The sequence below is a fragment of the Silurus aristotelis genome (assembly GCF_946808225.1).
Source record: "Silurus aristotelis genome assembly, chromosome: 11".
NCBI lineage: Eukaryota > Metazoa > Chordata > Actinopteri > Siluriformes > Siluridae > Silurus > Silurus aristotelis.
This window is the reverse complement of record NC_139584.1, coordinates 22,179,295-22,195,434: the sequence shown is the minus strand read 5'-3', so window position 1 is coordinate 22,195,434 and position 16,140 is coordinate 22,179,295. Positions and strand designations below refer to the sequence as shown.

Below are 16,140 nucleotides of genomic sequence, written 5' to 3'. Positions count from 1 at the left end.
AACTGCTTTTATAGTGATAAACTCTGAAGTGGGTGCAACTCTAATCCTTATCACTACTATCATAAGGCCAATATACTGTATTGCTGCTTTCTTAAAGAATTGTAAATAATTTCTCTCTGCTATATAATAGGCAAGTTACCTTTTTGTGTCTAGATGTTTCTTTTTTTTTACTTTGTGATTACTTTGCCTATTTATACACGTTTGCATCGTCTATTGTTTTCTACTTTTTGTTCTACTTCTTCCTCTTCCTTAAAGTGCAATGAAAAGCAAACTGTAAGGCATATAAGGTCTGTAAAGTATATTACGTAATGTTATTTACGTATAATTACGTAATCTTATTTATGATATACAGAATATGCTTACTGAGTAATTTTTTGAGACAGTGAAGTGGATCAGTGCTTGTGGCTTTTTTTGCCATTCCTTAAAAATAATTATTTGAGAAAGATATCAGAGCACTCATCAGTACACTAAAAAACCTATTCGAGGATAAGAAGGACTGTGCCACTGTGTGTTCCTGTTCATGTGGGTAAAAAATTTAGAGTGGGGTCTAACTGACAGGGCATCACTGGGTTGATGTAATCCACAAGCCTGACAACCACTCCGGCATCTATTTCTTTCTCATTCTCTTTTTTCTGACGACCTCTTTTGTATCTATCTCCCTCGTGTTTTCTTCTTTTCCTCGACCATCTCTTGCACATATTACCTAATGTTATACTTTCAACAATTTTTTTTTTACAATTACTCTCATCTACAGTACAGTACTGCTCTCTAAAATGGTCAGAGCATATCTTGAGATGATTGCAAAGCCTTTTTTTTTTGCCTTTGTCTTATTCTCTGAATTTTTTATAAATTAGCAATAAGGGGAGTCGATGAGTTTACTTGTGCGACTTTAATGCCAAAAGCAGACTGCTGATCCTATTTGTTGACTACCCCTTACTCACAAAGTGTGTGTATGTGTCAGAGAAGAAGCTTTGCTGGGGTTCTAATACAGAATGCCCAGCGCGGCCTACAGTATATTCAAATACTGCAAAAAAAAACCCTCTTTTCTTGTATTATCAACAATGTCTTGAAGTTTTTGCAAAGTTGATTAGAAATCCCTTTTTAGGTCTATCTTAAAAGTTTACATGGCTTTACTGTCTCAGAACAAGGGCGCAGTGGATGTTAATGGCGGAGTGACAGAATGTGACTCTGATCTCCCCTGGGGTACTGTCTGATGAATTGTTTATTGTCATGCTGTTATACAGTATGGCTCGTTCTACTAACTAACTGAACCAGATTCTTTATTTCATTGTTCCTTGCTGAAATACTGCTGCTTCGGTTGTTCCTGTTTCTTCATCTCAAGGTTCTATTTACTTATGATTGATCTTAATGATGAATCTAGATAAATTCACCTGTGCTATTCAGTAGGTGGATTCCAGTCTGTGTCTAGGCTTGCATTTTATTATGAGCAGAGAGAACATTTAAATTCTTTCTTTTCTATCATGAAGCTGTGAATGGCAATAAAAATGACTGAAACTGGCTGTTAGTTTAATAGCTTGCACTAGTTATAAAAAACAAAAAACATTCATAGCCAAATAGGAACAGCAGTAAACTAATATTGCATTCACAAAAGAATTTGGCATGTTTTAAATTTCTTAGTACAAAGGAAAGGAAAGTCAATAGTAAAATCCACTTGTTTTAAGAAGACTGGAGTAAAAATATATCCAGTTTTCTTCTTGTAAGAGGCAAGGAAACTAATGTGCTGTAATGAAACTGTGGCCATTGTAAAATGCAAACACAAGAAAATTTGTTTAATGCTAAAATAATATGTATTAGCCTATTTAATAATCCACATTTGTCCGTACATCGGCCATCACTTGTACATGAATCAATGAATGAAATTTGTTTTACTGATTTGTCCTTCATGGCCCTTGACCTCCATTGGACCTCATATATGAGTAAGCCTGCTGTAGAAATCAAATCAAATCAAATTTTATTTGTCACATACACATACATACAGGGTACGACACGCAGTGAAAAGCTTTTTACGATGGTCCGGCATTAAGGAATAAAATGGGGTGAAAAAAGAAAGAATAAAAAATAAAAAATAAAAACAAAGAAAAAGAAGGCAGATAAATAAAGTATAAAAACTATATAAAAATAAGAATATATAAGGATATAAAGATATATAAGGATATAAAGATATATATATATATATATATATATATATATATATATATATATATATATATATATATATATATATATATATATCCAGAAAAATGCTTATGGCAGTGTGCAGTTAAACAGTAAACAATTTAGGCATGGTTTTTGATTGTCCATAAAGTGTCCGTGTGCGGTCTGGTGTGGTGTAAAGTGTCCATAAGTGTCCGTGTGCGGTATGGTGTGGTGTAAAGTGTCCATAGTGACTGTGTGCAGTAAGGTGTTGTGTAAAGTGTCCTTGTGCGGAATGGTGTGGTATAAAAAATATGAATGTAAAGTGCACTGTGAAACCTGCAGAACAATTACTATCACCTTTTTTCTGCCGAAGTGGAAAAACAGTAGTGACTTATAAGAGAATATGATTATAAAAACTGACCTACTGTATACTTATCCCAGGGAGCTCTATTTATGCTATGCTCCTGTTAGACATCTGGTATTAAATAAATATGATTAGTACTGTTTTTTTGTCGGCCTGCAAATAGGATGATTTATTATCCCACTCTCCAGTGTTACCTAGGCAAAGGTCTTTGGAGTCTGGTTCCTCTTGATGTACTTTCCCTCATGTCTTGTGCAGTTTTTGTTTGTCATTGTTGCTTCTGGCTTGCTTATTTGTAATCTACATCAACATCCGGCTAACGCTTCAATTTAATAATATTTATTGTTAAAATAATATTTGAATGATTGTAATTAAACATATAATTTATATTTATAGAAAATTATTATTATAATTATTGTTTGTGATTGCCCAAATCTGGGCAATCATTTATGTATATGTCGTCATAGGACAGCTGCTTATGTGGCCCACATCTAGGCCAAAGTTAAGGGGTTATGGATACCAGACCATTGCATCTACATGTGCCTTTTGAAGAGCACATTCCAGAGTGAATCTCTCTTTTGCTGTTGTATTAATGGACACTCTAAAAAGACTTTTGTTTACATATTGTTATGTTGCTGTGGGGATTTATACTATTTTAACCATAATAGCATTAGGTCCCCTAGTGGTCTAGTGGTTAGGATGCAGCGCTCTCACCGTTGTGGCCCGGGTTTGATCCCCGGTCAGGGAACCAACCCCAGCCACTCTTAGTGCCGGTCCCAAGCCCGGATAAATAGGGAGGGTTGCGTTAGGAAGAGCATCCAGCGTAAAAACATGTGCCAAATCAAACATGCAGAGGATCTGCTGTGGCGACCCCTAATGGGAGAGGCCAAAAGAAAGTTTTACCCATAATAGCATTAATGAGATTAGGCACTGATGTCATGCTGTAACAGGTTTGACCCCTATTGTTTTGAAGCGGAATTTTAAGGCCAAAGCACACAAGGAAACGCTATATTATTGTGTACTTCAAATTTTGTTAGATTGGGAAAGGCCCAATCGGAAAGGATGGTCAGGTGTCAACTTACTTTTGACCATATAGTGTAAAGCAGTAAAATAAAAAAAGTTCTGTTTGGGTGATAATGAGATGAACTTAGGTATCCTAGGTTTCCGGGTATTTTGGCCTTAAATTGTTGTAAATGCTATGCAAACCGAAATGTCCCTGCACACATACACCTATTGTTCACAATATCAGTCATAGTCTTAATTGACCTATATGTGCCTAAACTCTATATGCTTTTCAGATAATGATAAATCAGCACTGTATAAAATGTTTTAGCTCAAATTTGCTGAGTCAGGTCAAAGTGCACGCCAAGTCCTTCAAGTTCGAGCCTCCACATTTATTTTAAGATCAAACACATTGAGTTGATGAATAATTTATCAGTCGCTTCTGCTGAGCATTGATTCACTAAAACTGCTTTGCCAACTTAATCTCTGCGGCCTGCATTTCAGTTGCACCAGCTTTGACCGATTGATTAAGAGCACATTGAAACTGACATTAACTGTATATGTATATACATTGTATATTCATTTTATCAATATACATGACATATACTGTAGGTATTGGGATAGAAATGCACAATTCCTATTTCTGCAGTGTGCAAAACTGTTTGACTAAATAATTATGAAATAACTCGAGACAAAGTGAGAGAGGAAATTGGATAAATAAGATGACCCTATAGGCAATTAATAACTAACAGCTTAATTAGGATCAAACCTAAAATGATATCCATAAATGCATATACTAGCAAATGCAATCTCCTGATTAGTTAGGTAGATGATCAGGTATTACAAAGATCAATCTCTTTTAAAAAATATAAAGTATCCGGAAAAAATTAAGATTGAAATATTAAGTTGATATAAAAAATTAACTTGAAATATTAGTATACATTCCTTTTTATATAGGATGTGGAGTAACGGTGCTTTATTTTCTTTTTTTTTTTCATTGTTTGTTTGCTCCTTTGGTTTATCCACAACTGGGTCTCGTCATAATATTTTTTTCTAATTTTTGTCCTGCCATCACGGGAGCAGAGACGCTACGCTCCAGCGATTAGAAGCCGAACATTTCAATAAATAAACAAAGAAATAGCTTAATAAACAGCAGATTGGTTAGACTCCTCCCAAGAGAGACAGTACATGGAGAAAGACGAACCTTACGCAAAGCACCGCCGTTCATCCCCCCCCCCCTTCTTTTCCAGCGTCTCTCCCCCTCCACTCTCTCCGCACTTGGTTTGGCTCTCGTGCGCTCTTGTCGGTGTCTCCGAAGAGAGATAAAGAGGGTTTCACGCTTTTGCGCGCGCGCTTTGCTTCACTCCAGGAGTTCCAGCTGTGTCCGTAAACAGAGGAATAGCACAAATACTCAATAGCTCAATACTAGTCATATATACCATATTATTATTGTATATTATACTATTAGCCTTTATTTTATTTTTATCGCGTGTGCATAGTATTTGGGAGGATGCCGTGCGCTCGTGCCTGGATATAAAGCGGTTTACTTCTGTCTTTGGGGGGGCGTTTAATATAGGGCTGCTAATTTTAACTTTATTTCTCGCACCCCTGTTTGAAGCTGTGATTAAGAACTGCAGGAGAGAGAGAGAGAGAGTGGGAATTGAAAATACTAAAAAAAAAAATATTGAAAAAATAATTATAATACATACGCAGACGACGAGCGGTATGAAGGTGCTTTGGTCCCACGTGTGGTGTGTTGTGTGTTTCTTCTTTATGTGGACTGTAAGGAGCACGTCGGTATTTGACGTCTCCGGGACGCATCAGGGAATCCCTCCTGCAGTGTAAGTTCCAACTTTGTTATCTCATTTTTTTGAAATCGGTATTTGGTAAGGGTTTTACGCAAAGTTTGTTACCCCAAATGCGTCTAGATGACGCGTTGAGTACCCAAAATATACCATAAACACATTGTCATGCATCATAAGTTCACAGTTATGATCTCATGGTCTTCTTCTTATCTTGAATGTCCTGGTCAGGGTAGCAGAGCATTTACAGCCTATACCATGAACCTTGAGTTGAAAGTAGGATAATTTGTTGTTGTCCCTTTCTGCATGCACACAGCTGTTTAGCGCAGCCATTAAACCCATCAGCATTATTTAACAAAGGTCGAAAGAAACACATGGACATATGAAGAACTTGCGGAACACATACAGTAAATTAAGTTCAGGATCGTCTTGTACTTTTTGGAGACCTAAGGTGGCACCACTGCACACACTTTGCCTCCACATCACCCACAAATTTTCTTTCATGATGAAGTACAAGTGCATGTTCCTTATTTGTCAGTATCCTTCACAAATATGAACCTTTCAGCAAATGAATTACACTTCCATCACCTCTTTTTTATCCATCATTCTAGTGTGAAGCTCTGGGCTTCAGCATTTGGAGGAGAGATGAAGTCTATAGCAGCCAAGTACTCTGGATCACAGCTCTTACAAAAGGTACACTCTTCCACTTATTCATTATGCATATCTATTTGAGAACACAAGCAATTAACACAAAAAGTGAATGGGTAATCAAATCAAAGAATCACTTTCATTTGTGATGTCTGCTAAGCGTCTATCCTAGGAAACAATGAAATGGAAACAGAATGAAATGCAAATTGAAACGCTAAACTGTGACCCCGCAATTCTGTTTGATTGATGGAGCTACTTAGCGTTACAACTCACCCAAATCGTTTTATACTGGCGAAGACATGCTGCTCTCAATGCTCACATTTCTGCAGGAATTCGAGCAAACATATGAAATTCAAATGAGGGCCACTGGGTTAATTGTGCAGAGAAAAGGAAGTAGAGCTTTTTTCCCCCTTGGGAAGTGCATATTTACTCATCAAAGCAACCAAAAATGCATACTTAACGTGTTTTCTCCAGCTTCTCTAGTTTTAATACATGCACTGTCAGTCAAAAGTTTTTGAACACCCTTTATCAACATTTAGTAAAACTTAACTGCCTAATATCATCTGTAAGGCAAAAATAACTTTACAGTAACTTTGAAACTTACAGTTACTGTCTGTTCTATGGCTCTTTAGTATGGCAATGATAAAGTGTTTTCTCTAGAGTCCAGTTGAAATTGAAATCTAGATTGTATCTGGTGTCCATTAGAACCATGGAAGAGGTCGCACATTTTCTTTCTTTAGTCAGCCACCAAGACACAAACCAATCATGCATAAAGAAGATTTTCCTTGAAGATTTCCCTTTAAAAGTGTTATACTGCCCTGACACAGCACAAGCAATAAGGTTTTATGTATCGGGGGAATCACATGTTAGCCCTGACCCCTTCCTGGCTGGTAGCTGCCAACTGAAAAAAAGTTGACTTGCTTTTTATAAAATATTTAATATTAATACTCGAGACAATGAACAGCTCCATTAATATCAAGATTTAGGTATTACATAAAACACTTGCCTAATTTAACTTTTTTTAATTGCCATTTACTCACTACTGGGTAAGGTGAACAAAAGGGTGTTTGTTCACCTGTTCTGTTTTACACTTGCACTTTAACAATGTAAGAAAGTCAGACAAGTATGGAAGTCAGTGAATCTGCTTGGTGCACTTTGCAGATCTGTGACTTTGCAGATTGAAATGGGAGAAGGTACTGAGTCACTGTGGGCAAGGCATTGTGGAGTCCAAGGGCATATGATGCACATTTGCTGTGTAATGATGTGAATGACTCTTATGACTGACCTTCACAAGTTTTTAGTATGTGGTGTTAGTGTGAGTGACAGTAAAGCACTGGTTTCCTGCTGAAGCCTGTTGTATATCTGTTAGCGTTACAAGTGTGTGTGGGGTTTTTGGACTAATGAATTGTGAACAATGGTGCAGTATTTTTGTAGAACCAGCGATGTTCAGTGTAGAGAGATTAGCTAGAAAGTATAGAAAAAATGTGTGTGTGTGGTATTACATTAATAAGCAGGACTGATTAGTGATAAAATAAAAATCTGGTCTAAGTAGTTATAGCAGGATTGGATCACTGTTATGAAGACTTTCCTTTGCTCATTCAAATACTGATATAATTTTTCCACATGAAATCAGGTTCAAAACGCAGATTAGATTAAGAAGGTTGTACTTCTCAGATACTACAGGTACCTTTGTTATTGTAAATAAATGATAAGGAAAATACTTTAAAGAAAATCTAAATCAATTGTTGAGAGTGAATTAGTTCTGTAGCACAAAGCACAATGCAAACATCTTAAATATTTTATATGACACTGCAAGTCATTTACATTTCATTTATTCATTTGGCAGATGGTTGGCATACACAAACTGTCAGCAGAACTTAATAAAACCTGTCTTTGTAAATAAAGATCTGATGTCAATCCACCAGGAATTTAATTGATTGATTGAAATACAAGAATTGATACATACAAAAAATTTCTTTTTTCCAGAACATTCCATCTATCTATCTATCTATCTATCTATCTATCTATCTATCTATCTATCTATCTGTCTGTCTGTCTGTCTGTCTGTCTGTCTGTCTGTCTGTCTGTCTGTCTGTCTGTCTGTCTGTCTGTCTGTCTGTCTGTCTATCTATCTATCTATCTATCTATCTATCTATCTATCTATCTATCTATCTATCTATCTATCTATAGTGCCTCTACAACTGTAAAAATAGTACAGCTATTGTTCATATAATGGATTGCGTAGGTCACACACAAATTCACACTTTTAACAATACACCAAAAGTATTTTATAAAATTGCTAAAAAATAATAAAGGATAGTGAAAATAAAAAGATTTAAGTAAATGAAACCTGTTTCTCTGGATATTCTGTCAAATACCATTGCTCCTAATATACATCCTTACAACATGATACAAAAATAACACACAAAATAAATGTGGTAAGTACATATAAATATTAGGTGTGTAACAGTACACATATACGTACCGAATTTTTCCATACAGGGCTTTCAGTTTGGTATACATTTGTACTGAATGCAATCCTTTTCCCGTGCGGAACATAGTTAGAATACGTTAAAATTCCCAGAGGAACGCATTAAATGGCGGATTGCAAGTTTGTTTAGTCTCCACCTTGCACTTTGAGCGAATTTTTTGTTGTTGTTATTATTAAACTTGCAAACATACACCAAAATGCCAGGGGTATAAAAAATAAGCGATAGTTGGCGCAGTGTCACTGTGGCTACTCACTTCATACCGGAAATAAGATTTGTTTTGTGCATGTATGAATCCATAGTGCTAACATTAGCTGCTAACCAGGAAAATAGCTTCAAGAATTCAAGCTTCAAGAATTTATCTTAAAAAAAGAAAATCGAATAAAGGATGGAAATAATGAAGACATTTGTTAAAATATGCTGAAATAAAAAGAACAGTTAAGTAGATCATATCTTTAGAAAATCAAATATTAATTGTAGAACACACACACACACACACACACACACACATTTTTCCATTTATTGTATTTTATTTAGTTCATTACATTTATGCCAATTTAATTATTACTCAGTTTAATAAATGTATAAAAATATTGTATAACATTTTTTTTTATTATTCTATTTAATGTTTGTTTATTATTTAACCAAGCAGGCATATTATTTAACATTTTTGAAAAAATGTTAGCTGTTTAAATGTTGATCACAAATAATAATAATAAACTGTGTTAATAAAAAAACAACAAGCAATTTTATGTTTTTCATTTCTTTCTTCCAAACAGTGCCAGATTTGAACCGATCCGTGAAGTCTGCGGTGCCTTTACAACTTTAAAACGAGTACAGCTAGTGTGCATATCATTGATTGCATTGTAACATACAGATTTACACTTTTAACAAAACACTAAAAGTATTTACTAAAAATCACGAAAATAATAAAGCATAGTGAAATTGTAGTTTTTTATGTCAATGAAGCTCTTTTCCTTGTATATTCTGTTAAATACCTTTGCCTCTAATATACTTAACACAAAACATAAAACGTGGTAAGTTCAGCAAAAAAAACCCCCAAAAAAAACACACTATTATTTTCTTTCTGTTGTGACTACAAAATAACACATGTCTAGTATAAGGAATGTGTTTGCATAAAATGCTGAACATTATTTTTAAACCCAGATTACTTGCAGTTTTTAATCATTTTGTGTGTTTTATTTCTGAGTAATAAATGACACCTGGGTTATAAAATCAAGACTACTGAGAGAGCGGAAATCCCTTCAAATTGCATTCATTCACTTCCAAGTATTAGATAATAATACAGATGAATATATACCAAATCCTTGTTTATAGCCAATTTGCACTGTTTAAGACTAACATTTTCATGCAAAAAACCAAAAACAAAAAAAACAAAAAAACAGAGTAAGCTGTGATTTTACATTGATGGTTGATTGCACATTCATACCTAAAGCGACACTCTGTGCGTATAATCTCTATCTGTCTCTGCACGTGTTTGCCTTTCCTCTGTTAATGCAAAATTCTACATCAGCAAGCTGAAATTGCTGCCTTCATGCTTTCCTCTTATGCTCCCTTTTCTTTTTGCTTCTTGAATCCTGTATTCCCATTTCATGGTGCACAGGTGCAGAGTCACACTTGTGTATGTGTGTCCCTCTTTCTCTGCTAGACTTAATTTTTTCATAGAAAAAGAGGAAGTATTTCATTGAGACTTATAATTTTACTCATGTGCTTTACTATGGAGGGAAATAGAGTTGAACAAAATCTACCATAAATACTGTATATGTTGCATGTTTACGTTTGTACATTCACATACAAATCTTCTTGCATGTTAATACAGCAAGCACCATCTAAATTAGATTTGAAGAAATCTATGTCGTATACAAGTAACATAAATTATGAAATGAAATGTGCTAGATGTTCATCTTATTTGATAATGCTAGATTCTGAAGATTGAGTAGGAAAAAAATCAATCGTTTGGAAACATTCAAGGTTAAATAGAGCAGTTGTATAAAATTTCCAAGACATATTCATTGTCAATGTCGAAATCCCAGCCTCAAATGCTAATGCAATTACAGGCAAAAAAAGAGAAGCTAAAACTATAGAGCAGTGTAATTTTGCTACACAGTGAGATATAAATTAACACCTAATGTGTTTCTTCACACAGAGCGTGTGCTGCCATATTTACCCCGGTCTTAGATGCACAACAGTGAGGATCTCTAAGTGCACAGAATAATTAAATATAGTATAAAGAAAGCACTATGCATGGTTGAGTATGAATTTAGCACTAGAGATTAAACCCTGTTCGAATAAAACACAGTCACTAACAGTCAGAAAACTGTCCAACAGTGAAGTGGGTATTAGCATATTTAAGTGTCTTTGAATTAGCCATTAGTCGAACCTCCCAGACTTTTTGCATTTTACATTGCCTGCAAATGGACTGCTGGCATCGCTCTTCAGCTCCGCTTCACAATACAAGCAGAAGCAGATTTATGTGTGAGATGCCTTTTTAAAATGAATGACTGATAATAATATTTTGGTAGCAGAAAAATGGTGAAAAATGTAGTTTCCTTTGACAAGGTCCAAACTGTAATGGTTGATGAATATGGCAGGTGCACTCAGTGTGCAATGGTTAATACATTTGGCTAAAGGAACAACCACTGATGAGCCATTGACATGGTCAGTGGCATCCAATGCGTACTAATGTGCATGGTGCAGGGAAGGCAGTTGTGGGTAGTTGGATTCAAGATAAGAGTTACTGTAGGACAAACAGGAAGAAGATCTCAGAACATAGTGCATCACAGTTTGCTGTATCTGAGGCTGTGTAGCTGCAGACTAGTGAGAGTGCTCATGCTAACCCTTGCCCACTGCTAAAATGCTTCTACAATGTGTTTGGAAACAAGAACTGGAACAGCAAGCAATGAAAGAATCATCTGGATAGCCCAGTGAATGTGCGACACTTGCTCGGCAAAGTATGCATTATTGGAAAATGGCAAGCTGGGGGAGTCAGTGTGATGCTACTTAGGGTGTTTTGCTAGGAAACATTGAAAACCTTGGGTAAATGTTGATGTTACTTTGAAACATATCATCTTTCTAAATGTGGGGAACCAAGTATTCCCTAATGACAAAGGCCTCTTTAAACAGGATAATGTGACACATATGTCACACATGCTTACAAGCTCCTGCTCTTCTTGTGGTGCCAACCTTTTTTTTTAAATGATTAAGAATAGAAAAAATGATTTTCAGTATAATTGATCTCAAAACAACAAAAAGGTGATATTGGATGCAAATTCAGTTTGAGTTTTTATTGGCAGACAAACTGGGATACAAATTCAATGCCATTTTGAAAGCATGGTCCAATAGACATCAAGTAAACACCAGAAACTGGTGAAAATCTCAGAAATCAAAGTTTTTAAAACCATCAAACAATCAAACAAAAGAAAATTAGAATAACTGTGGTGTGTTTTGGGAAATTTAGTTTTTCACTACTATTGACCTGACTTCCCACTCGCTTGGCCCACTTGGCTTAGTCAGGAAGCCATGTACCATCTGGGCTTAGATATAGGACAAAAGATCTGGATGATCTGGATGCAGGGTGTAAAATTCTTGTCAATGTACAGGGTAAACAGGATGACCTGGACCAGAATCTATCATTGTTTTCTGCAACATAGCACTCATTTTATATGATATTGCAGCTTTAAATCTTAAGATTTTATATAGGTATTGCAGCTTTAAATCTTTGTGACATAAATTGAGTATGGTCTTGATAAAACAAGCTAGTTGTAATTCAATGTGCTGGTGGTGCTGTAGTCCAGATATGACAGGCTTGATATGTGATAAATGGAATTCTGGTGCTTGTCTGCATTGTGGGTAAATCAAGTATATGTTGATTTTTGTAGGAAGTGTTTTTCCTTAGCAATGATCTTTACTTATTTGTTAATTACCATCTAACTAGACAACTAGACGATGAGAACTGATAGACATTATCAAAATGCAGAACCCTTGCAAAGGTAAGAGCGCACATTTAACGATACTGTAACGTGAGTAAGTGAAGCAGGATCCAAATGCAATGTCTGCTTTGAAGTCATATTGGGCATAGCAGGAGACCCACCAGTGCAGGCCTCAGGATTAACTGTAGTGTTTTTGGTGCAGGCCTTGAATGGAGTCATGGAGTGGGTAGGTGGGTTAATGGAATGATAAAGGCCACTGCTCTAGGTAACAATGAATTATATACAGGACAATTTTGTCCATATGCCATATGCATCACTGTTGGTCTTACAAGAGAAAGCATTTTGTACAGACATGAGCTACCACGTGCTCAAGACAGAAAAACTGATGGCTCGTGCTTGAATACTACAATACTGAACCATGTGTGTTGTTACTATAGAACAGTCTTCTGATGTTCTGAAATTAAACCAATGTTTAGCTGGAAGCTGATTGTTATATCACTTTTGAAAGTGGGACTTTTTTTTTTTGCCAAAATATGGTTCAAAATTCTGTCAACTTTTTGGTTCTTTTTTGGTTCATTTTGGCTCAACTATATTTTTTGCTGTGATTACTCTTTGTGCCTACTGCATGAAGCTCTAGATAGCAGAGTGCTGTGTAATCACATCAAAGCTCTATGTATGGGCACCATCCCATGCTTATATCTCCACACACTTACCAGGGGCCATGTTCCCTTCACACACCCCATGGGTATGGCACTAAACAACATCCTCTAAAAGCATGACAAGCCTTGGCGCTCTGTTATCCCTAACAGACACAGCCCATTTGGAAGCAGTGCCACTCTGAACAGAAATCATTATTATAGCTTTTATTTGTCACATATACATTACAGCACAGTGAAATTATTTTTCTTAGCATATCCCAGCTTGTTCGGAAGCTGGGATCAGAGCACAGCGTCAGCCATTAGACAGTGCCCATGGAGCACAGAGGGTTAAGGGAAATGCTTTACATTACAAGTTCTACCCACATTGTGCTCCATGATGCAAAAGTCTTGATGAAAGAATCAACAAAAATAAACTCTATAGTTTTTCAGCTTTTGCCCAAATGCTTAATTCGGCAGGGAGAGAGGCTTTGCTGACATTATGGCAGTTGGGTGAAGAGTAGTTGGTCAATTAGCAGGCATAGTCCTGCTTAGAATTCATACATTGACAGCTTATCCAGCCCATTAAAAGATTTAAAGATGTACCGGCATAGTGAAAAAGCATACTCTACTTGAAGAAGTCACTCAGGCTCTCTAAATATTTAAATCAGAACGGAAGTATACAGTTTATGTGAATATTTAATTTCTAATTAATTCAGAATATATTCCAACTTCATTGTTCTGAATTGTACTGATTGCTTAAAAAGGATACTCATTAGGTGTTATTATTATATTGATATTTTATAGTACCAGAAAACATGTACTGATACTGCTTGCCAGTCTATAACTGCAATGTATATTATTTTCCTTTATGCTTTCCTTGCTTTTTTCTTCTCACACGAGTATTTTACCAGATTATACTCATCTCATCCTGACCTTCAGTACATTGCCACGATTTAGTTTTATTCTGCACTGGCTGTAACTTGAACACCACTGTATTGGAAATCTCTCTTATTTCAAGGTTAAATCAGCTCAGATAGGCATCAGGAAGAAATGGCAGTATGTGTGTGTGTGTGTGTGTGTGTGTGTGTGTGTGTGTGTGTGCATGAATTTGATGGGAAACAGAAGACAGCATAATCAATATCCTTCTATTTTCAGCCTGCTATGCAAATGAATGCACTTCCAAAATTTCTCTGCATGTTAAGCTTCCTGAATGCAATTTATGCTTAAAACAAAAGGCTGAAAGGCCAAAACAAATACAGAAATGCTAAATCCAATTGCTTTTATTTTTCTTAAATTTGGTCATTAATTGTCACAAGCTTTTCTTAATAGAATCCATACAAGAAGAATTGCACCTTATTTTTTTTAGCTTACAAACCGGATGCATTTTCAGAGCAAAAAATGAGCAGAACATTTTCTAAGCCTGTCACAAATTCCCTGTCTTGGCCTTCCATTGACATCCCTCCATGCCTAAAGCCCTTGGCTAACTTCAGCAATGTGTTTCTTGTTGTTTGGTCATATTAATTTTGCTTATATTGATATACATCTTATTATATTATTGACCCCTATACTGTATTTGATCTGTAATTGCTGGATGCCTATGATTTTATCAACTTTACATGAAAACGATTTAATCAATTTAACACAAAAGCATCTACAATGGTCATGTCAGCATCAGAAGTTGGCCTGGTCTAATGAAATGTGTTTTCATGTTTTAATGATGCTTTATGTAGACCCCCGTAGCTTGTAGGATTTGCCTACAGTTAACATACAGTTAACATAAACTCATTAGGGTTCAATTGTACCCAGTGACTTAACCAATGAGATATCACTTTCTCCAAGAGCTCAGTAATGCAGGTGATACATTTGGTTTAGTTTGGTCACTTTCTTGTTTACAGATTTATTAGGGGATCCGTAAATGTCAATTAGCAGTGCATACACTAGTGCTGCAGATTCAAACTCCTGCATTAATTTCTGATCATTAATTATTTTAGTTATACAGTGCACCTGGAAAGTATTCACTGGGCTTTACTTTTTCCGCATTTTGTTATGTTACAATTTTATTCCAAAATTAATTGAATTAATTATTTACCTCAAAATTCTATAAACAATACACCATAATGACAACATGGGAAAAGTTGTCAATCAAAGGAAAGATGAATGCAGCAATGAACAGAGACATCCTTGATAAAAACCTGCTCCAGAGCGCTCTGGACCTTAGACTGGGGCACACAGCCAAGATAACAAAGGAGTGGCTATGGGACAACTCTGTGAATGTCCTTGAGTGGCCCAGCCAAAGCCCAGACTTGAACCAGATTGAACATTTAACGATTGAGAGGTTTTGCAAAAAAGAATGGGAGTAACTGACCAAACATAGGTGTGAAAAGCTTGTAACATCATTCAACAAAGTATTGAGCAAAGACTGTGAATACTTTTGCGCATGTTATTTTTTATTTTTAATACATTTGCAAAGATTTTAAACAGAATTCTGAGGAAAATAATGAATTTAATCCATTTTGGATTATGGCTGTAATATAACAAAATGTGGAATAAGTGAAGCGCTGTGAATAATTTCCAGATGCACTGTAGATCATTCACCCTCTCGTTCAAAATGGACCAGAAGCTTTGAGAATGAGACATCTGTAACTACACCAAGGTCAGTCTCTGAAGGTCAGCTGCTATACACTCCTGAGGTTGGCATTTCATTGTGCTGATGCATTGTTACTAACTGTTCTTGCAGTCCACCCTGCTGGCAGCTCCACAGCTCTGCATATGCTGCTGTAATGTACTCACTTTTTCTCTTCCACTGTACTTATTAAACAGGTCATGTGACCATTCTGTTCCTGTTGCTGCAAAGTTCTCTATGCAGAGGTATATGCATATATATTTTGTACTTTGATCATATCTGCTGGCAACATAAACAAATCTCTATCCTGCTGAGAGATACACAAGATGGGAAAGTTTTTAAAAAGTTAGAGTTTATGGAATTTTTCATATTCTAAGTCTCCCAAAGTGCCCGAAGACCTACGTGCTATTGTGAAAAAAAGAGTAAAATAGTAAAACAATCAAAGCAATCGAAACATTTTTAGACTTGCC

General features: G+C 35.9%; 1 protein-coding gene across 3 annotated transcripts in view; it reads left to right on the top strand.

The window, feature by feature from the left end:
* The first annotated feature begins 4,815 nt into the window (after positions 1–4,815).
* cacna2d3a (calcium channel, voltage-dependent, alpha 2/delta subunit 3a) overlaps positions 4,816–16,140 on the top strand; it is a 261,628-nt gene continuing 250,303 nt past the window's right edge. For all 3 annotated transcript variants that reach the window (XM_083554430.1, XM_083554429.1, XM_083554428.1), the window contains exons 1-2: positions 4,816–5,361; positions 5,934–6,015. In XM_083554430.1, coding sequence (XP_083410556.1) covers positions 5,246–5,361; positions 5,934–6,015 — 198 coding nt within the window. In that variant the 5' untranslated portion in view covers positions 4,816–5,245. The remainder of the gene's footprint in view (positions 5,362–5,933; positions 6,016–16,140) is intronic.